The following is a 22,054-nucleotide window of genomic DNA, read 5'->3' on the forward strand; positions in this document are numbered from 1 at the left end:
TATCAATGAGGGAGGCTCCATGGGCATGGGACCCTCCCATCCAGGTGTGGGATATAATCTCCTGGTGTGCCGTTTGCTAAGACGCTTGGTAAAGCGCAGAATTACGGTGGGAGTTACCCGATTTTCCAGGTGTTGTGTGTCTCAGTTTCCCTTGGCTAGGAAAAGGGATTCCCTTCCCCCTTGCACTTCCCAGGTGAGGCGATGGCTTGCCCTGCTTCAGCTCTCGCTGGTTGGGCTGCACCAGCTGACCAGCACCGATTGTCTGGCACTCCCCAGTGAGATGAACCCGGTACCTCAGTTGAAAATGCAGAAATCACTCGTCCTCTGTGTCACTCGCGCTGGGAGCTGGAGGCTGGAGCTGCTCCTATTCGGCCATCTTGCTCTGGGAATCGCTAATATATATATATCTTAAAGTACTAATTAAGATTATGTGGATTAAGTAAAGCTTGGGGCTATCAATGTCAAGGCTATTAAAACAAACCCAAACCAACTAACACAGGTTTCTCTACTTAAATGCTGTAATCTGGTTTTAGGATTACATCTAAAGTATGCAACTGGCCAGCATATAGTTTTCCATAGGTCTAACTCATCTTCCACTACATCCTATACTGAACTAAGAATTGCCCCTGCAAATAAGAGTCAAATCTAAGAATGCAAAGCATAGAGAGTTTGGCTGAGAGCTCCTAAAGAATGTTAAGGAATGTCTTTTGCCTCAGTGACCAGTGGGATTGGTGAAAGAATTTAATATGCTTATTTTGTTTTGCCTAACTACAATGAGTGGGCAATTGCCTATTAAACGTGCTAGGAAAATTTATGAGCCATGTTGCTATATTTTCAAACTGTAACCTTTTAAAACCAATAATATTAGGATATTAGGCTATTCCTCCTATGTTTTATTTATAATTTGAATGCAACCTATTCCTTTTTCCTACTTTTACATCAAAAATATTTCAGCAAGAATAACTGGCTGAATGTGAATTAGAAATAGGAAAAAAGGAAGAAAAGAACTGAAATTCTGAAGTAAATCAATGCTTAAAGATGCCAAAGGATTGAACAATCTTTGGTAGATAAAAAAATGACCAACACTTAAAAATCAGTGACTGGTGGTTGAGGGAAACAGACTAGAATTGGTAGAGTTTTATTTTTGAAGTTGGGTGACTGGTTCACATTTATTTTTTATTCATGCTTCATAACTTTTGAACATTCTACATTTTTTTTGTATGTACCAATAATTGACCAAAAAATTATTACCTAGAAATTTCACCCAAATAATTGTTATATTAATCAAACTGCCCTGCTAACCCAGCTACCTGTTTGTTTGTTTTGAGATGAAGTCTTGTTCTGCCACCCAGGCTGGAGTGCAGAGCGATCTCAGCTCACTGCAACCTCCGCCTCCTGGGTTCAAACGATTCTCCTGCCTCAGCCTCTTGAGTAGCTGGGACTACAGGCATAAGCCAGCATGCCTGACCCAGCTAACTTTTGGACAAATCACCCAGAGCTTGTGAAATGATACCAACTATCTTTATTTGGGCTGCCGTAACAAATACCATAGACTGGGTGGCTTACAAACAACAGAAATTGGTTTCCTGTAGTTCTAGAGGCTGGATGTCTGAGATCAGAGTGCCAGCATGGGTGGCTTCTGGTGAAGGCCGTCTTCCAGACTACAGATGACCATCTTCTCCATGTATCCTCACATGGCAGAAAGAGGGCAAGGGATCTGCCTCTTCTTTTAAGGACACGAATCCCTTTCATGAGGGCTCCACCCTCAAGACCGAATTTCCTCCTGAAAGGCCCATCTAACATCATCACATTGGGGGTTAGGAGTAAAATACATCAATATTGGGGGACACATTCAGTCTACTGCAGCAACTCTCTCCTTGCAATGGGAAACGGCAGAGGCCTTATGCCCAACCAGACCTAGTTTTTTTTTTTTTTTCTTTTAAGACAGGGGTCTCGCTCTGTCACCCAGGCTGTAGTACAGTGGTATGATCACTGCAACCTCCGCCTCCCGGGTTCAAGGGATTCTCCTGCCTCAGCCTCCTGAGTAGCTGGGATTACAGGTGCACACCACTATGCCCGGCTAATTTTTGTATTTTTAATAGAGACAGGGTTTCACCATGTTGGCCAGGCTGGTCTCAAACTCCTGACCTCAGGTGATCCGCCTGCCTTGGGTCCCAAGGTGCTTGGATTACAGGTGTGAGGCACTGCGCCCAGCCCAGAGCCAGTTTTGATTCTGACTCCACCTCTTTGCAGTTGTGTGTCCTTGGGCAAGGGACCCAAGCCTCTCTGTATGTGCCCTCACTGTGTTTCACATGGAGTGCTCAAATACTTAGCATTACTATTAATGTGTCAGAAGTTTAAAAGTGGGAAATCTTGGTCATTGCCTTCATCCTCAAGTCTAGAACGATATTTTTAAGGGAGGATGATAGTGTTTAGAAAGGGCAAGTTTCCTGGGGCAGAGCATAGACCTTTTTGTCTTCCAATAGCCATTATTGTTCCTGGGGAGGTTTATGCGCTTCTCACTGAAACAATCAGAACCATGCCTCAATTTACTTCTTATTTTTTAATGAGACAAGGTTTTGTTCTGTTGCCCAGGCTGGAGTGCGGTGGCACAATCATGCCCACTACAGCCTTGACCTCCTGGGCTCAAGTGACCCTCCCATCTCAGCCTCCTGAGCAGCTGGGACTACAGGCGCATGCCATCACGCTTGGCTAAATTTTTATTTTTTTACTTTTTTGTAGAGATGGCTCTCACTACATTACTCAGGCTGGGCTTGAATTCTGAGCTTAAGTGATCCTCCTGCAGTTCTGGGATTAGAGTTGTGAGCCACCGCGCCCGGCCCCTATTTTTGTTTAAGATAGTAAGTGTATGACATTATGGGTTGGGCTGTGTTCCCCCCAATTCATATGTTGAAGTCCTAACCTCAGAATGTGACTATGTTTGGAGAAGAGGTCTTTTAAGAGGTAATTAATTCAAAATAAGGTCATGAGGGTTAATTTTAATTCAAAAATGACTGGTGTCTTTATAAGAAGAGGAAATTCAGATATAGACCCGTACAGAGGAAGTCCATGTTAAGACACAGGAAGAAAATGGTCATCTACAGGTCAAGGAGACAGACTTCGGAGGAAACCTTCATATCTGACTTCTAGGTGCCAGAACTGTGGGATATACGGTTCTGCTGTTTGAGTCACCCGGTCTGTGGTACTTTCTGTGGCAACCTGGGCAACCTAATACATATGAAATGTGGGGAATTTGGTTACAAGGCTAACCGTTTTTATGAAAACCTTGGCTAAATGACTCCACAGATGTTTTCAGTATTCCTGGCCAAAGCTTGGATTACAATGCGTGAGAACTGGAAGTGAATGAACGTTCTTATTCATAAGCACTCTATGAGTTGAGATTTAGGTACTTACCTTTTCTTGGTGTGTCCATTTGGTTTTTCATCAGGAGGCAGCTCAATAATGAGCTGGCAGGACTGAGCATGGTCAAAGTTGTTTGGTGTCTTTGGTGAGCACTGGGTGTCCAGCATAAACACCTGTATGGGTGTGCAAAGGTACATTTCAGAACTCCAGTGTCCTCTGCTTGACCTGTCAGGGATCAGCTGGATGACCCTGGGCAAGTTAAGCCTCATCTATAAAATGAGGATAATGGTTTCCTATTTGATATGTTTGTTGAGAGACTTAATTGATATGTGTATATTACATATGCAAAGCATTAGAACAGAGGAGTAAATAATCAGGGTTAGCTGCTGACACTAATAGTAGCAACACTACTAGTTCTACTATGTGACAATTCATTATACCCCAAATAACAGGTATTGGCACTTAATATTAACTACAAGTAAATAAAGAGGGGCTTTGTAAAAGATTCTCTCTGATTTTTGAGTCTTTGGTATCATATTCAACATAGGGACTTCTGTCAGGATTACTGGTGGTTACTGATAGGGCCACAGTGCTCTACTAGGCATGGCAGATGTGACTAAGAAAATACTGAGCACTTATTGGCTCTCTGACCCAAATGATTTTCTTTTACATGACTTAAAATACTCTCACTACTTTCCTCTGGAAAGATTTTATATATATAATATATTATATATTATATTATATATATTATTTATATATTATATAATATATAATATATAACTATTATTTATATATTATATAAATATATAACTATTATTTTATATATTATATATAATATATAATTCATATTTATATATTATATAATATATAATATATAACTATTATTTATATATATTATATAATATATAACTATTATTTATATATTATATAATATATACTATATAACTATTATTTATATATTATATAATATATAACTATATATTATTATATATTATATAATATATGTAATGTAATAAATATATATTATAATAATATATATGTAATATGTAAATATATATTATTGTATATTATAATAATATATAATATATATTATTATATATAATATATATTATATATATCATATAATCTTATATATAAATAAGATTATTATATATGATATATAATATATTAAATATATATTATATATATATATAGAGAGAGGATCTCACTCTGTTGTCCAGGCTGGAGTGCAGTGGTGTGATCATGGCTCACTGCAGTCTTGACGTCCTAGGTCAAGTGATCCTCCCACCTTAGTCCCTCGAGTAGCTGGGACCCAGGTGTGCACCACTATGCCCATCTATTTTTTAAACATTTTTTCGTTTTTTTTCAAGTTTTAAGTTTGGGGTCCACGTGCAGTATGTGCAGATTTCTTACATAGGTAAACGTGTGCCATGGTGGTTTGCTGCACAGATCATCCCATCATCCAGGCATTAAGCCCAGCAACCATTAGCTATTCTTCCTGATGCCCTCCCTCCCCCATCCCCCAGAGGTTCCCAGTGTGTGTTGTTCTTTGCCATGTGTCCATGCATTCTCATCAATCAGCTCCCACTTATAAGTGAGAACATGCAGTGTTTGGTTTTCTGTCCCTGTGTTAGTTTACTGAGGATAATGGCCTCCAGCTCCATCCATGTTCCTGCAAAGCACATGATCTCATTCCTTTTTATGACTGCATAGTATTCCAGGTACCACATTTTCTTTAGCCAGTCTATCACTTATGGGCATTTAGGTTGATTCCATGTATTTGTTATTGTGAATAGTGCTGCAATGAACATGTATGTGCATGCATCTTTATAACAGAATGATTTATATTCCTTTGGGTATATGCCTACTAATGGGATTTCTGGGTCAAATGGTATTTCTGCCTCTAGGTCTTTGAGGAATCACCACACTGTCTTCCACAATAGTTGAACTAATTTACACTCCCGCCAACAGTGTAAAAGTGTTACTTTTTCTCTACAACCTCACCAGCATCTGTTTTTTGACTTTTACTAATAGCCAATCTGAGTGGTGTGAGATGGTATCTCATGGTGGTTTTGATTTGCATTTCTCTAATGATCAGTGATGTTGAGCTTTTTTCATATGTTTATTGGCCACATGTATGTCTTCTTTTGAGAAGAGTCTGTTCAAGTCCTTTGCCCACTTTTTAATGGAGTTGTTTTTTCCTTGTAAATTTGTTTAAGTTCCTTGTCGATTTCATAGAGATGGAGTCTTACGGTATTGCCTAGGCTGGTCTTGCACTCCTGGGCTCAAGCAGTCCTCCCGCCTTGGCTGCCCAAGGTGCTGGGATTATAGGTGTGAGCCACCATGCCCGGCAAGGTTAGAATACTTTTAAAATATTTTCTTGCAAAATCTTGTAACAATTATCAGATTTTCAAATAATGAGTTATTTTAAGAGTGAATACATAAGGAAAATTTGGGATTGAGGAAGAAATAGAGAAGTATTAAGTATTAAGAAGTGAAAGATTGTCCAGTTGTGGTGGCTCATGCCTATAATCCCAGCACTTTGGGAGGTTGAGGCAGATGGATCACTTGAGGTCAGGAGTTTGAGAACCAGCCTGGCCAACAAGGTGAAACCCCATCTCTGCTAAAAATGCAAAAATTAGCTGGGTGTGGTGGTGCACACCTGTAATCCCAGCTACTCTGGAGGCTGAGGTAGAAGAATCACTTGAACCTGGAGGTAGAGGTTGCTGTGAGCTGAGATCACACCCTGCACTCCAGCCTGGGCAACAGAGCAAGTCTTAAAAACAACAATAACAATAACAACAGCAAAAACAAAAAACAAAACAACAAAACAGAAAAAGAAGTGAACAATTCACTAAACAGTTCTTGCTGTTCTTCTCCATTAATGATCTATTTCAGAAGATTCTCTTGCTGTATGATTGGACAGGGTTGCAGAGACCACTGCAGGCACGCGTGTAAATGCTTTAGCCAGATGTAATAACTGCGTATTTAGAGAAGCTATCCCTTTGGAGGGCCACCTTCTTGGTTTCTCTGTTCTCACTTCTAGCTACACCATTGCTGTAGCAGCCACAATTGCCATGCTGCTAGCAGTGGCTCTTCGTTGCAGCCTTACAACCTTTCTTTCCCAACTTCTGCAGACTGGCCATGGAGGCTTCAGTGGGACATGCTGCCTTCCTTCAGAACCAGCAGAATCATCAAGTCCCAGATGTTAGGGCATGTGCTCAGCAGAGATGTGTGAGAAACCGAAGGTAGAAGGTTCTTGTCCCACTACCTCAGGATAGCTGAGAAAAGCCCCAAAGAAGCCAGACCTGGCTAAGAAACTTCTCAACTGACTGAGTTCTTTACATGGGTAATCAGGGGATCCCAGATTATCAGTGTGCTAAGAGAAAATTTTATTAAGAATTTAAACAGATCTGGTAGAGAAAAGGGGCCTTGCCTTTTGAGTATAACCTCCAATTCATTTCTTCAAATTTAACTCAAATGTGACAGTTCAATTACATTTGTAAAACTTTAATATTTTAAATACATACCATGCATACACATGCATATGCAAAATAGTTTCTTCATATGAAGACCCAATTTAGACATGTCTGTTGCTATTAAATGATGGAATATTTAGCCAGTCAATGGTTGTTGGGAGTTTAGTCCATTTCCATTTTTCACTACTATGAATAGCATGGTTATGATTATATATGAATTTGGGGATGGCATTTAGCTGGACTGCTGCTGAGAGTCACATCCAGGGTTTCCTAGAGGCAGACTGCCATGTCACTTAGGAGCTTAGGGCATATCTGTAGTTTGTGATACTACTATATTCTTCTGATATTTCTGTGACTCAGTAACCTATTGATTCAACAAAGACCTACTAAACATTTTCTCTAGGCCTTGCTCTAAAAATACCAAGGTAAATATACAGAATGTGTTCTCTGCTCCTCAGGAGCTGACAATCAAATTTTGTGACTTCTTACACGTGTCTCAAGAAGAAAAAGCCATTGGTATATGATGATTCCTGCATGAGTGAATACACTTGAATTTTAATGCTACATTCAACTCAAATGTAGTAAGCAACTTTTAAATGTTAAGTTCTGTGTTGTGAATGAAAGATATAAGAAAAAAGCCCAAATAAGTTTGCCATTGTTAGGCACTCATAGTCTAGCAGTTAACAGTAATAGTTAAGCAAATACTTACAGATAGCTCAAGCAAGTTACGTACAAAGGACAGTGATTCTATTTGATCTGGGCACTGGAGGATGCAACAAGCAAGAGATGATGGACAGGAGGTAATGCTGTTGATTGGGTTAATGTCATTCCTGGCAAAGAATGGTACTGGCAAGAGTTGGGAGCAACAAAGTGTATGTCCCTCAGGGAATGAAAGGCAATTTGGTGATGCAAGACCTTGAAGGAAGGTCTCCCAACATGCATTTCAAGTTTCTAGAGGCCCTGAGATCAAAAGCCCCTGCCCTTACCTGCTGGGCCATGGCTCGGATGCGCCAGTACTCGGCCTCGGCACTTGGGGAGGAGGATGGGGCCGCCACCCGCACCTGGCAGCCTTCCCCGCTGAAGCTCTCTGTGCCGCTGTGGAAGCAGCCCAGTAGGTCCTGGGGAGAAATAGCAGATGCTTACTGAGTGCATCCTGGTTCATTGGGCCAGGCCCAGTCTTGGATCTGAGATCGTTACTGTGTCTAAGATAAAAGTACTGACCCAGCAACTTCTTTCTCACCCTCTGCAAGATCTAAAGTGAGGCTGCCTGCTCAGAGGAGGCAGAACCCATGTGCCCAACATGATAAGGGACCAGGAGCTAAAGACGGTTAGAACTGCTCCAGGGAGGGCTTCCTCCCAGTGATGTACCTTCACTGGCTTGAGTGTGGCAGAGAATGCATCTTGCAGGGCACAGCAGGCAAGCCTCCACATCTCCTCAGTGAACACAGGGCCTGCTGTCACAAGGACGTATCTGCCAAAAGAAACAAGTTGTTGTTGTTTTTTTTTTGAGACGGAGTTTCAAAACAACATTGCTCTTGTTGCCCAGGCTGGAGTGCAATGGCATGATCTTGGCTCACTGCAACCTCCACCTCCTGGGTACAAGCAATTCTCCTGTCTCAGCCTCCTGAGTAGCTGGGATTACAGGCATGTGCCTCCATGCCTGGCTAATTTTATATTTGTAGTAGAGACGGGGTTTCTCCATGTTGGTCAGGCTGGTCTTGAACTCCCAACCTCAGGTGATCCACCCACCTTGGCCTCCCAAAGTGTTGGGATTACAGGTGTGGGCCACCGCACCCGGCCACATAGGAGTCTTGAATTCCATTTTGTTGCCACAAAATTTAGGCCATATGGACTCATGCATAGGTTTATTCTGCAGCTCCCTGCCAAGTCTCCCTGTCTCAACCGTCCGGTATTCCATTGTCAAAATACTACTTCCTAAACCATTTTAATATAGAAATATCAATGGATCCCCTCTACAAATAGGCCAATCATTAAGCGTAGACTTGTATGCAAGACTGTATATATTCTGTAGTGATTTTTGGATTCTAGTTCCATTTTCCATCACTCCTCTACAACTAACAAGCAAAACCAAACCCCAAACTCTTATTGTCACTTACAACTCTAATCTCAATACTATTTTGTTCTTCTGCTTGGAAAGTCCCCACCTCCCCCATGCCTGTCCACCTTAGAGGAAGTGACCAGTGTCACTGCTACAACGAGGTCTTTGCTTCACTGTCACCATTTTTCATGTGACTCACTCTCCCATGTGCCTGGCTTATTTCACTTAGCATAATAACCTCTAGTTCCCTCTATGTTGTTGTAAATGACAGAATCCCCCCCAACTTTTTTTTTTTTGAGATGGAATCTTGCTCTGTCGCCCAGGCTGGAGTGCAGTGGTGCCATCTTGTCTTACTGCAACCTCTGCCTCCCTGGTTCAAGCAATTCTCCTGCCTCAGTCTCCTGAGTAGCTGGGATTACAGGTGCCCACCACCACGCCCAGCTAATTTTTGTCTTTTTAGTAGAGACAGGGTTTCACCATATTGGCCAGGCTAGTCTCGAACTCCTGACCTTGTGATCTGCCCGCCTTGGCCTCCCAAAGTGCTGAGAATCCCATTCTTTTTTATGGCTGAATAGTACTCCGTTGTGTGTATGTACCACATTTCCTTTATGCATTCATCTACTGATGGACACAGATATGGTTTGGCTGTGTCCCCACCAAATCTCATCTTGAATTCCCATGTGTTGTGGGAGGGACCCAGTGAGAGGTAACTGAATCATGGTTACCTCCCCATGCTGTTACAGGGAGTAAGTCTCATGAGATCTGATGGTTATAATGAGTTTTCTCTGAGCCAGGGGTATAGTTCCAGTCCAAGTCTGAAAGCCTGAGAAGTGGGAGATGTAAGTACAGTCCAGGGGCAGGAGAATACTGATGTTCCACCTCAAACAGTCAGGCAAGCAAAGTACCCTCTTACTCGGCCTTTTTGTTCTATTCAGGTCTTCAACTGATTGGACAAGGCCCAGCCACATTACGGTGGGCCATCTGCTTTGCTGTCTCCACCAATTCAAATGTTCTTCTCATCCGGAAACACACCCACAATAATGTTTGGCCAAATGTCTGGGTACCCTGTGGCCCTGAGCAAGCTCTCTCTTTGCTTGCCACTATCCATGTAAGATGTGACTTGCTCCTCCTTGCCTTCCACCATGATTGTGAGGCCTACCCAGTCACGTGGAACTGTAAGTCCATTAAACCCGTTTTTCTTCCCAGTCTTGGGTGTGTCTTTATCAGCAGCACATGAAAATGGACTAATACTGACACTTAGGTTGCTTCCAAATTTTGACTATTGTGAACATGGGAGTGCAGCTATCTCTTTGATATAATTATTTCCTTTATTTTGAGTATATACCCAGCAGTGGGATTGCTGATCATGTGATAGCTCTATTTTTAGTTTGAGGAGCCTCCAAACTGTTCTCCATAGTGGTTGTACTAATTTACATTCCCACCAATAGTGTACGAGGGTTCCCTTTTCTCCACTTCCTCTCCAGTATTTGTTATCACCTGTCTTTTGGATAAGCTATTTTAGCTGGCATGAGATGACATCTCATTGTACATTCAATTTGCATTTCTCTTATGATCACTGATGCTGAGCACCTTTCCATATACCTGTTTGCCTTTTGTATGTCTTCTTTTGAAAAACTGAATCAGAATACTTTGTATAATGTCTTACACAATACACATGTGCTGACTGAACACTGAAATGAAGAATTATTAGCACACAGTCATTTTTAATTACAAAAGTCTACTTACAGAAAGCAATCCAAAAAAGCTGATTCCTACCACAAAGACAATTTAATTTCCTTAGATTTTTAAATAACTCCAGCTTTGTGGAGAGTCAGGAAAGCTTTTTCTCACCTAATACAGGAGCAGCCCACTCTGGAGATGGTTTCAGTGGGCTTGGCCACACAGGCGACCAGCAGCTCGAAGAGGTCTTTCAGCATGGTATTGATCATGCTCTCGTACCTGATGTCTATGGGAAACGGCAAAATCACAGTTTCATACAGGTCTAGTGTAAAGGGATAGATTGAAATGGCCATCTACAGCAACAGAGGAAAGTCTGAATGATAAGCAAATATCTGGGAGAAAGAAATAGAACAATGAGAAAAATGGCCATATCCTCCTCCAACCTCCCACCCCCCAAGAAAACCCAGTAAAACAATAATTTTCTTAGATTTTTACCCAATTTCAGCATGTTTCATCCACTTCTAGAGAAATAAAAACGAAATATGCAGTCCACTTTTATGTGTTGCTATATCAGAGTCTCACACTGTGCAAAGCAATGACCTGGCCAGGGACATGTGGCTACCCTTAGGGATATGGTTACCAGTTACCACCTACATGTAGAAAAACTCACTTGTTTTCTTTTGCAATTTGTGTTCTTTTTTTGCAGGGTAAATTGTCCTTGCTAAACTTAATAGAGACACAGTTTCTTTTATTAGCTTTGTTACTCTCCCCTGGGGTCAACATCCTCCTTAGTTTCTCTGTCCTCTCCAGCAAGGGGACCTCCTCCCTTACACCATGATATGCCAGTCCTTCGAGTTATAAGCTCTGCGGGTAGCAGCAATGTTTCTTCTGCTCCCGGACACCCAGATCTTCACACATGTGGCTCCACTGGGACCACAGTGAACACATTTCCTGCCTTTAGGTCCCTCTCCATCTGCTGACTTCAGCATACTGTCCATCCTACACTTTCACAGCCTTTACAAAGTGCCATCAATATTAAGAAATTTCTCTTCATCCCTAGCCTGTTAAGCTACTTCTTGCTCACAGTGGAAGCCTTTTCTAAAACCCTGCCTCCTCCATTTAGCCTCCCCAGATGAAGCAGGGTGACAGGATATACCCCCTAACCCCCCACAGGCTACAGGGATATTGCTTCTTTTTTATTTATTATATACTTGAATTTGCCTCCCTTCTCCTAATGCACAGGTACCCCAGACCTCTTATTTGGCACTTTGTTTTCCACCACACATATATTTTGAGCATTTGGTTTGAAAATTTTGTAGAAGACACATGGGTATGAATTTTCTCTTTGAAAATCTATTAGAAGGCTGACACTGACCATATTGTTCTATTTTAATAATTCCCAGGGCAAAAACCCTGCATTAGTATTTGCATAAGGTATTTACTATGCCGTTTTAGCTGACGGTGCTGTCTACCAAAGAAATACCCAGAATGAACTGCTCTGGCACTTCAGATACCTGAATGTAGAAAGCTTTGAATGTGCTCCACCACCAGCTCACAGGACAGACCAATAGCATGCTTGAAATTGGCAGAGGCCACATCCCAGTAGGAATGGTCTTTATGGCTACGGCGGAGCCAAAGGGACATCACAGGAAGCAGGAGGTGAACCACTGCATAGATGCCAAACCCTGGTCCTGAAAAAGAAAAGTCAGCATAGCAACAACCTGTAATAAAAGGGAAGCTCTTTGCCTCCACCTGGCATTGTTGCTCTCTTTTGAAGGATCCCTACATTTGCTGAGAAAGTGCAGGGAAAAAGAATTTACTGCTGATGGGGGAATATATGGTCTTCAGTGGCATTTTTCCTTTTTGTTTCTGCAGGGTTTTAGTTATGTGAGCAATATGTGAATATACTCCTAAAACATTCAAAAATATTGCTGGTAAAGCTAAAATATCACCTGCTCAACTCCTAGGACCCAAATGTAAACACACAAATACACATGTGTGTATAAGAAAATACCCTTTGAAATCATATATTTATGAAATCTAACTACATGGGGAAATACAGAGTTTATTTTTATTTTATATAAATAAGATAATGTAAACTTTGGTCTGCATACTCATTTTTTTTTTTACTTAACAATAGTGTTATAGCTGGCCACAGTAGTGCATGCCTGTAATCTCACCTACTCTGCAGGCTGAGTCATGAGGATTGCTTAATTAAGCCCAGTAGTTTAAGACTAGCTTGGGTAACATTGTGAAATCCCTTCTCCTAAAAAAAAAAAAAAAAAAAAAATTAGCTGGGCATTGTAGAGTGCTGGTAGCCTCGGCAACTTGGGAGGCTGAGATGGAAGGATCGCTTGAGCCCAGGAATTTGAGACTGCAGTGAGCTATGATCACACTACCTCCTCCAGCCTGGGCAAGACCTCCATTTCAAAGAAAACCCCAAAAGTGTTAGAGATTATTCTTTGTCAGCAAATTTGGATATTCCTCACTTTTATTGCCACATACTATTTCTGTTGTATTTACATACAGCAGTTTACTTATCCATTTCTTTACTGATGAACATTTAAGGTATTTCTAATTTTTTGTTTTATAGACTACGCTATAATGAAAATCACTGTGCTTCTTTGTTCAACATCATGGAAATGTTGATGAGTTTTTGAAGTTATGATGACAAAAGCAAAGCATCCATTTTATAATAAATATGGAAATTACATGAGAATACAAAAGAAAAAACTCATCTAGAGATAATCACATTTTGATGTATTTCCTTTCAGGACTTTTTGAAAGCATGTGTGTTTGTATTTATAATTGCATAAAATTTCATATAGTTGAGACTGCACTCCATAGTATGTGCATTTTAATATAATGCTTTGTAAGTAATTATTCACATCATTAAATATTATTCACAAATATTAATTTTAATGCCTGCAGAATATTTACCACAATTAACCGCTTCCCAATTAGGGTGTTCATAATTTTTTTGGCATTCAAGATGTTTCAGCAAACATCTTATATATACAATTTTGTCTTTATTATTGATAATTTCCTTAGATGACAGGCTCCTAGGAACAGAAGTGGATTAAATGCTCTTCACACACATTTAGTGGCAATCAATGTGAAAGCAGAAAATGGTACTGATGAGTAAAACAGATTTAGAAATAGTAGTTTGCAATTCTATAAAATACCTACTTACTCTTTGATGGAAGGCTTTTGACTTTTTAACATGTGGGAGTATGTATGGTTTTTTTGTTAAATAATATAAACTTTGCTATAGATTTTGAAACAGTATCAATTATCAAGTCTTCATTATAGTGAGTACAGACCTCTTAGTATGAAAGTGGCTTCATTTAGGGTCTGATTGTTAGTAAAATACTTAAATTTCTATAAAAAAGTTTTTTTTATCTTGAGAAATTGGGATGAATAAATGTATATACTAAAACTGATTAATTCACAACAAGAAATAAATTCCTAAAAGTCATGCTGTTCTTATACTCTCAGGGGCCTTGTACTAGGCGAGCACTAAATGTCTTTTTCCAAATCTAATCACCTATGACCTTTACACAAACGGGGTGTTGCTACCTTAATACTGCATATAGTTGCAAGTGGTTTGTTTATATTACTGCAAGACCCAGTAAGCCCAACCAACAGCCCAGGGCCCAAGAGTATGTGACTGTGAGATCCTGCCTCAAAGGAAGGCTGTGACCATGGAACACAGCAAAGCCAAATAGCTCATGGAGACACTGATACTATAGCCTTGATCTGATTAACGTGGAGCTCCTGCACATCCAACTAACTGGCCACCACACAATCCTTGTAACCAGACTTCTAGGAAGACAGGTAAACAATACACAGGCCATATCTTAAACATCACTACCATTCAACAAACATTTATTGAGCATCTCTTACGTGTGAAGCTTTGTACTAATTCTAGGAAACAGTGAAAACAGGCAGACACCTGCAGAAACACCCTCGTGAAAAGAGTTATACGTATAACCACTCCTCCAAAAGACGGACATAGAAATATTTACCTGGTGTTTTGGTCACATCTCTCAACAGCTCAAAGAGTAAATCCAAAGTCGGTGGTTGGTGCTGCCGTGGACAATTGGACACAGCCGCTGTCAGCTGCTCCAGCAGGATTATCCAGACTTCTATCAGACCTGGAAACCAAAAAGCAGACCTGTATGAAATCTAGTTAGACACAATGAATAATCATCCTAAGATCCAATTAAACATTGTATGTAAACTGCCAAGTGCTATACAGCTGTGAGCCATCACCCAGCGTGTTAGCCTTCAGTGGCCATAGACATGAACAGATGATAATTTATGTGTTCTAACAAAGTCAAGGGGGAAAATACTCACATTTCCTCCTTCTTCCCCTTTAATAAAAAGGTGATAGGGTAAGGAAATTCTACTACGTTGAAATGGCTGTCAGGTTTCTTGGGAGCTGACGGTAACAAATAAGATATCCATCCAGTTCTATCACCTTCATCTATCTTTTTTTAAAAAATGATTTTATTGTGGTAAATATGTAGAGCAGAAAAAGCCATTTTAGCCATTTCTATGAGTATAATTCAGTGGCATTCATGACAACAATGTTGTGCAACTATCACTGTTTCCAAAACGTTGTCATCTCAAACAGAAACTCCGGAGCTATAAACAGTTACTGTCCTTTCTTCCTCACTCCAGTCCCTGGTACCTCTAATGTACTATAAATTATGGTTGATTTTGAGGTGTGATAGTGGTGTCGTGCTTATGTTTGTTATCTTTAAAGAACACACTGAAACATCTACAGATGAAATGCTATGTTGAGGATTTGCCTTAAAATATGGAGAAAGAGGAAGAGAGAGTAAAGATATACATGATCCAAGATTAGCCATAAATTAATAGTAGTTGAAGCTGCGTGATAAGTCCATTATATTATTCTGTTTAGTTCTGTATATTCTACATATGTATATCTGTATATGTATTTTGTATATTCAAAATATACAAGTTTTGCATATGTTTGACATTTCCATAAGGGGAAAAATTTAATTATTTGCCTTTGAAAACCAGAGGAATAATATCTGAGAATGTATCAATGTTGAGGATTGTTTAATTTTATAAAACGAATTTAAAGCTGTTACTGATGTTTGTTCTGATTTACCATGTCTACATAATGATAACTTTAAAGTCCTTGATACATTGATTATGTAGAAAACTTAAGTGCTGGACTGAACTGTATCCCTTAGAAGATGGGGTTCCTAGAAAAAAAATCAAAGATTTGCACAAATGGGAAAGAGAATGCTCGCCGTTACAGACACAACCATTTAAAAATGTTTTAAAGAATGTATTATAGATAAACAACATAAGCTTCTGCTTATAATTATCTGGGTTTGAGGTTTAAATGCTAAAAATTGTTCTTATCTAATCATTAAACTAAAACCTCTATTAGGCAATATCTAGCCAACTTCCAATACTTTAATTGTTCTCTATATTAGATATTCTTTCCTATAATTACTCCTCACAACTAATCTGAACTTGTGAGATTTTGTTGTTTATAATCTCCATCAAAATTCTTAAATCTCTTGGCCACCCCCACAAAATTTGTAACACCAAAATAAAACAAAACAAAAAACCTTCCCCTCAAAAGTCCTTTTATAAAAAGTTTGAAATAACCTGTACCCAGAAATTAGACCCATGTGAGGGTATGATACCCAATTCTAGATGTAGAACAGGACAGGGTCTTCTGAGACAGAAGACAGAAGGCATGAGCATGAGTTAATTCATCTGAAAATGATCCACAGTTACTAGTTTGAACTCTGATTCACAGGAGATCACATGGGACCTAATCTGAAACAAATTCTTTAAAATCATTCCTTTCATGAACCTTCAGCTTCAACAGTCACAAATAGATTCTCTCTTTAGTAATGGCTTCATTTCCCCAGTCTCTAGCCAAATAGTCCTGAAGGAAGTAATTATATAATGATTTGTTTTCTAAAAGATACTAAAAGACAATTACCAGTCAATTTAAATACCCAGGCACCAATGGAACTTCATTCCAATTTGCTAAAGTCAAGAGAATTGAGAGAAACTACTTAAGTGGAATCTGCAAATCTGCACTAGTTTTAGACAGAGGAATCCATTTTAAAAGGATGGGTATAGAGGCATCCATTGTAAAGTGATGTTTTTGGAAAGTCCATGGAAACTTTAAGCAGACTTATTGTGACAGAATTTCAAAAAATAACCACAAAAGTAGATGATCATTCTTATGATCTACGCTATGGTTTGAATATTTCCCCCAAAGTTCACATGTTCATGGAAAGTGCAGTAAAAGAGTATTCTGGAGTCTTACGATTTAATGTCTGCTCTGTTGTGTTTTTGGACTCACCTGGGGCATGTTACTCCTGTCTTGCCGATTTCTCCCCCTTCAGAATGTGAATGTCTATCCTATGCCTTCCTACCATTGTATTTTGGAAGCATGCAATTTGTTAATTTCACAGGCCCACAGCTGGAGAGGAATTTGCTTTGGAATGAATCATGTCTTTAGCCTCAACTGTACCTGATTTAGATGAGACTCTTGAGGTGCTGCTGAAACAAGTTAAGGCTTTGGGACTATTGGGATGGAATTAATGTATTCTGCATGTGAGAAGAACCTGAATTTTGGGGGCCAGAGTGGGATGCTATGGTTTGAATGTATCCCTCAAAATTCATGTGTTGGAAACTTTATCCATAATGCAACAGTGATTATGGCAATTAGGTGGTTAGGTCATGAGGGCTCTGTCCTCATGAATGGATTAATATTGTTATGAACGTGAGTTAATATCTTGGGAGTGGGTTCCTGATCAAAGCATGAGTTTGGCCCCCCTTCCTCTCCCCACCACCCTGAACTCCTTGAGTGCTCTCTTGCCCTTCCTCTGTGGGATGACACAGTAAGAGGGCCCTCATCAGAGGCAAGCCCCTCAACTTTTGGCTTCTCAGTCCCAGAACTGTAAGAAATAAATCCGTTATTTATTACTCTCAAGTATTCTCTTACAGAAGCGCAAAATGGACTAAGACAATTCCCAGAAGCTTAAGGTACTTCATTTATGACTTAAGCTTCTGGGAATATGAACACGGCAAATAACCTAGTTTAGTCCAATCAATTAACTTACCGGTGTCATCATCAAAATCAGACAGGACTGATTCAATTCCATCCTCACTGCTGGCTGACTGTTCCTGAAGCCTTCGAGGCAAGCTGGCAAGTCTCCCACTAAGGAATATTGGCTTCAAGGGCATTTTGTAGATTTTGGCCAATAACTAAATTTAAAAAGAAAAAAAACCCTGCAATTATATGTTGGAAAAAGCTGCATTGTGGGTTTTAAAGAATAATGAAATTATACACTAGTACTAAAGGGAGATGGGAAACGGGTCATTGAAAATTTGATTGTTCGTGATTTGGATTTATAAAGGTAGCTTAAAAAGAGGCGTTTATCCCATGAAGCAGATGAAATAGCATTCAACGGCAACAAAAAAGTAGAGGGAAAAAGGATCCTAGGAATAATTATTCAGCATTTTAATTACATATGAGTTTTATAGATGTTTATAAACCTACGGAGGGAACCATGAAACATGTCAAGAATTTTTGCCTATGGGAAAAAGTGTTCTTTGGGGATCACTGAGAAGACAGTCCACAGGCAAATGAGATACCAGACTCAGATTTCTCCTTCCCTTGACTCAACCTCTGAGGAAACACAGGGGCAAGAGCAGTTGGAGAAATGAAGGAGGCTGGGGCCAGGAGGGGACAGGAAGCTCTCAGAAGCAGAGCCAGCAGAGTGGCCTGGGCTCTGTATTCCCGTCTTGGGACTAGCGCCCAGGCACCCCTGAGCTCTCTGTTACTGGGACAGACTTCCAAAGACCCCTTATGTCTTCATGAATTAGAATCCTGCCCTGTCCACATTGTTCAAGGAACCAGGGCTATGAGCAAACAGACAAAACTCCTGTCCTGGTGGGTCTCACCAACTACAGTCCTTTCACAAGTAATTAAATTTTAGACATAAATGCTACAGGGAAAACTAAACAGGTGGTACTGGAAATAGTGAAGGCCAGGCATGGTGGCTCACTCCTGTAATCCCAGCACTTTGGGAGGCTGAGGCCGGCAGATCACTTTTGATCTGGAGTTCGAGACCAGCCTGGACAACATGGCGAAACCCCATCTCTACTAAAGATACAAAAATTAGCTGGGTGTGGTGTTGCATGGCTGTAATCCCAGCTACTTGGGAGGCTGAGGCAGGAGAATCACTTGTGCCTGTGAGGCAGAGGTTGTAGTGAGCCGAGATTGCGCCATTGCACTCCAGCCTGGGCGACAGAGCAAGACTCTGCCAAGAAAAAAAAAGTGACCACATAGGGGGAATCTTGGCAGGAATTGGCAGATCCTCTAGCTCTGCACTCTGAGGAGGTGACATGTCAGATGAGATCTGGGAGATAAAGAGTGGCACTTAGAATCCGGGGAGAGTCCCAGTGGAGGAAGCAGAGGTGGCCCTGCGCAGCAGTGAGCAGGTGTATTTGGGGGAGGGCAGAAGCTCAGCGTGGCTGTAGCACTGTGAGGGAGAGGGGAAGATGTGAGGGTGGAAAGAGCCGGGCAGGGGTCATATTATACGGGGCCTGGGGGAGGCAGCTGGATGTAGAAGCCAGGGCTGTGTGTCCCTTCTAAAGCCATGGGCTCAATGCTATCACCCAGGAAGAGGTTGTACATAGATCCCCAAAGAGGCCCAGGGACACCACCGGAGAAGACAGGTGAGAAAGTATTGACAGAGGGGTGTCACTAAAGCTTAGAGAGAAACGGCTTCAGGGAGGGGGCATGGTGTCAGGCAGAGAAGGATGGACACAATGATGGTCACTGCTCACTATGACAGTGCTGTTTTATTCTGTCTCTTTACTAAGTTTAAAAAAATTTTTTTTGAGAGGGAGTCTTGCTTTGTCACCCAGGCCGGAGTGCAATGGCATGATCTCAGTTCACCGCAACCTCCACCTCCCGGGTTGAAGCAATTCTCCTGCCTCAGCCTCCCCAGTAGCTGGGATTACAGGCGCATGCCACCACGCCCGGCTGATTTTTGTATTTTTAGTAGAGACGGGATTTCACCATGTTGTCCAGGCTGTTCTTGAACTCCTGACCTCAGGTGATCTGCCCACCTCTACTAGATGATCTTGACTGAACATGTCTTTCTTTTATTAATGTCCCTCTTCACTGCTTGCACCCCTGCTCTCCACTTTTTGGTGTCCTCAGGAAGACTTCCTGTGACTTCGTGACCCTTTCCCCTAAAACCTCATGCAAATATAAAAATTCTGGTAGTTTGGGCCTCTGAGTGTGAGGGAGAAGTTTCAGAGACCTCAGCATCCAATTGCGTGTTCTAGTATGTTTTCATTATTTTCTTTCCTTCACGGAAAAAGGAGGGACAAAAACGTATACTCCACAACTGTGCCCCAGGCTCCTCAGCTGGCAAAGTGTCTCTCTTGGGCTTCAGCAAAAGACCCCCACGCGTGTTTTGGGAGCATCTTCCAAGGCAGGTTTCCAGGCTCAGAGCCCAGCTGGACCATTCCCCTACCTGAGAGCAGCGCCTGAGGTAATCCAGGGCCGGGAGGCACAGGTCTGTGGACGGGGCTCCAGGTGCCGGGGCACAGTCTCCAATCTCTTTACAGTCCACTTCCCCTAGGGCCAGCATGGGGGACAGAGACCAACACTGTTACCCTTGCAGGCCCTCTTCTAACAGGAGACCTGTTTACTCACATAGCACTAGTGCACCAAATATCTACTAAAAGAGAGTGGGAGAAAAGGAGAAGAATGACTCCAAATTGCACAACCCTGAGGAAAATCCTTTCGGCCATTCTCCCGGCTGCATGTGCACATGTTAAATACAGTTGGGACCATACTCTACCTATCATTTTGTTGAGATTATATGGTTTAGTAACTCCCCCTTCCACTAAACAATCACCATCTCCTCTCTATTCTACCACAGTACTTCTAGCGGCTGGACGGTGTTCCTTTGTACACGGGCACATGGTAAATCACATTTCTGGGACCTGCTATTGGATGGAGTGACTTTTGATGACAGAGGACAATCCCAGAGACAAGTCCTGGATTGGGTTGGAATGAAGCACTTCCCTCTCTCCATTTGGGAAAGGATTTCTTTCTCTGCCAGTGCGTGGCACTAAATGGTGATGATAAATGAGGTCTCTCGGAAGAGTCTAAACATCTGGGGTTTGGGGACAGAGACTACTTAATTGCATTTACATGATTTTTCTATTTTTTGTACATATCTAGAGATTTGACATGTCTGTAGAGGGTTATCTGGGGTTTTCTATAAGAATGGTAATTGTGAATTATTATTTTTCTTCTTGAATCTATTTCTATACATTTAATAAAATCATTTCATGTGTTGTAATTGTTTCTAATTGTCTACAATTGTAAGAGCTAGAACCCTCCCCTGTGAGTAAACAGACATAATTACTAGGCATTAGCTAAAATTCAGAAGGAAAGAGGCATGTTTCTCCTTAAAAAAAAACAGAAAACACTTCTTATGTTTTCGATCAAGGGTTAGCAAACGTTTTTGGCAAAAGGCCGGAGAGTAACTACTTCAGGCTTTGCAGGTCATGCTGTCTTTATTGCAACCGCTCAACTCTGCACGGTAGTATGGAAGCAGCCATCGATGAATGAACATGGCTATGTTTTAATACAACTGTACTTATAAAAACTGTGGGCCACAGCTTGCCAACTCCTGGCTTAGATGAACACATTTTATAATACAGAAACAGACCAGGTCAAATTCATGTGGAAACAAGCAGGTGGGGATTAACCATAAATTCATTTCCTACCCATGATTACAGCAGGCGTCCCAAAGGTTTAGACCGTGGCTGCTGTGTATTTGAAAGCATCCAAGTCTATGTGGATGGCACTCCCTGGAGCCAGGCAGGACACAGGCACCATGACTATACAGGGGACTCTGCTTTTTCCACTGACCCCAGGCCCCATACAAATAACTCCACCTTATAATTCACAGAAGAAAACAGGCTGTTTTCGATGTCCTCTGTATGATGGTTTTAGATGTCAACTTGACTGGATTAGGGGAGACCCAGATCACTGGTAGAACATGATTTCTGGGTGTGTCTGTGAGGTTGGTTCTGGAAGAGGTTGGCATTTGAATCAGACTGAATAAGGGAGCTCCACCCTCACCCAATGCAGGCAGACACCATCTAATCAGCCAAGGCCCAGGGAGAACAAAAGGCAGAGCAAAAGAGAATTCTCTGTGTTTCTGTCTCTGGAGCTGGGATACCCTTCTTCTCCTGTCTTAGAACTACAGGTTCTCAGGCCTCTTGCTTTGGACTAAGAGTTACACCATCAGTGCCCTTCGTTCTGGGGCCTTTGAACTTGAACTGAGCCATGTTATCAGCTTCCTGGTTTCCAGCTTGCAGATGGTCTATCGTGGGACTTCTCAGCCTCCATAATTGTATGAATGCTCTA

The 22,054-nt window shown here is 41.2% G+C and overlaps 1 protein-coding gene across 3 annotated transcripts in view; it reads right to left on the reverse strand.

The window, feature by feature from the left end:
- The window catches only part of ARFGEF3 (ARFGEF family member 3), a 185,491-nt gene that overhangs the window by 13,643 nt on the left and 149,794 nt on the right, over positions 1-22,054 (reverse strand). For all 3 annotated transcript variants that reach the window (XM_003898113.5, XM_009205990.2, XM_017958286.2), the window contains 8 exons: positions 20,142-20,245; positions 17,712-17,856; positions 14,610-14,738; positions 12,096-12,272; positions 10,753-10,867; positions 8,211-8,313; positions 7,829-7,960; positions 3,415-3,536 (listed from right to left, as the gene is read on the reverse strand). In XM_003898113.5, coding sequence (XP_003898162.2) covers positions 3,415-3,536; positions 7,829-7,960; positions 8,211-8,313; positions 10,753-10,867; positions 12,096-12,272; positions 14,610-14,738; positions 17,712-17,856; positions 20,142-20,245 — 1,027 coding nt within the window. The remainder of the gene's footprint in view (positions 1-3,414; positions 3,537-7,828; positions 7,961-8,210; positions 8,314-10,752; positions 10,868-12,095; positions 12,273-14,609; positions 14,739-17,711; positions 17,857-20,141; positions 20,246-22,054) is intronic.

Source organism: Papio anubis, chromosome 6, assembly GCF_008728515.1.
Source record: "Papio anubis isolate 15944 chromosome 6, Panubis1.0, whole genome shotgun sequence".
Taxonomy (NCBI): Eukaryota; Metazoa; Chordata; class Mammalia; order Primates; family Cercopithecidae; genus Papio; species Papio anubis.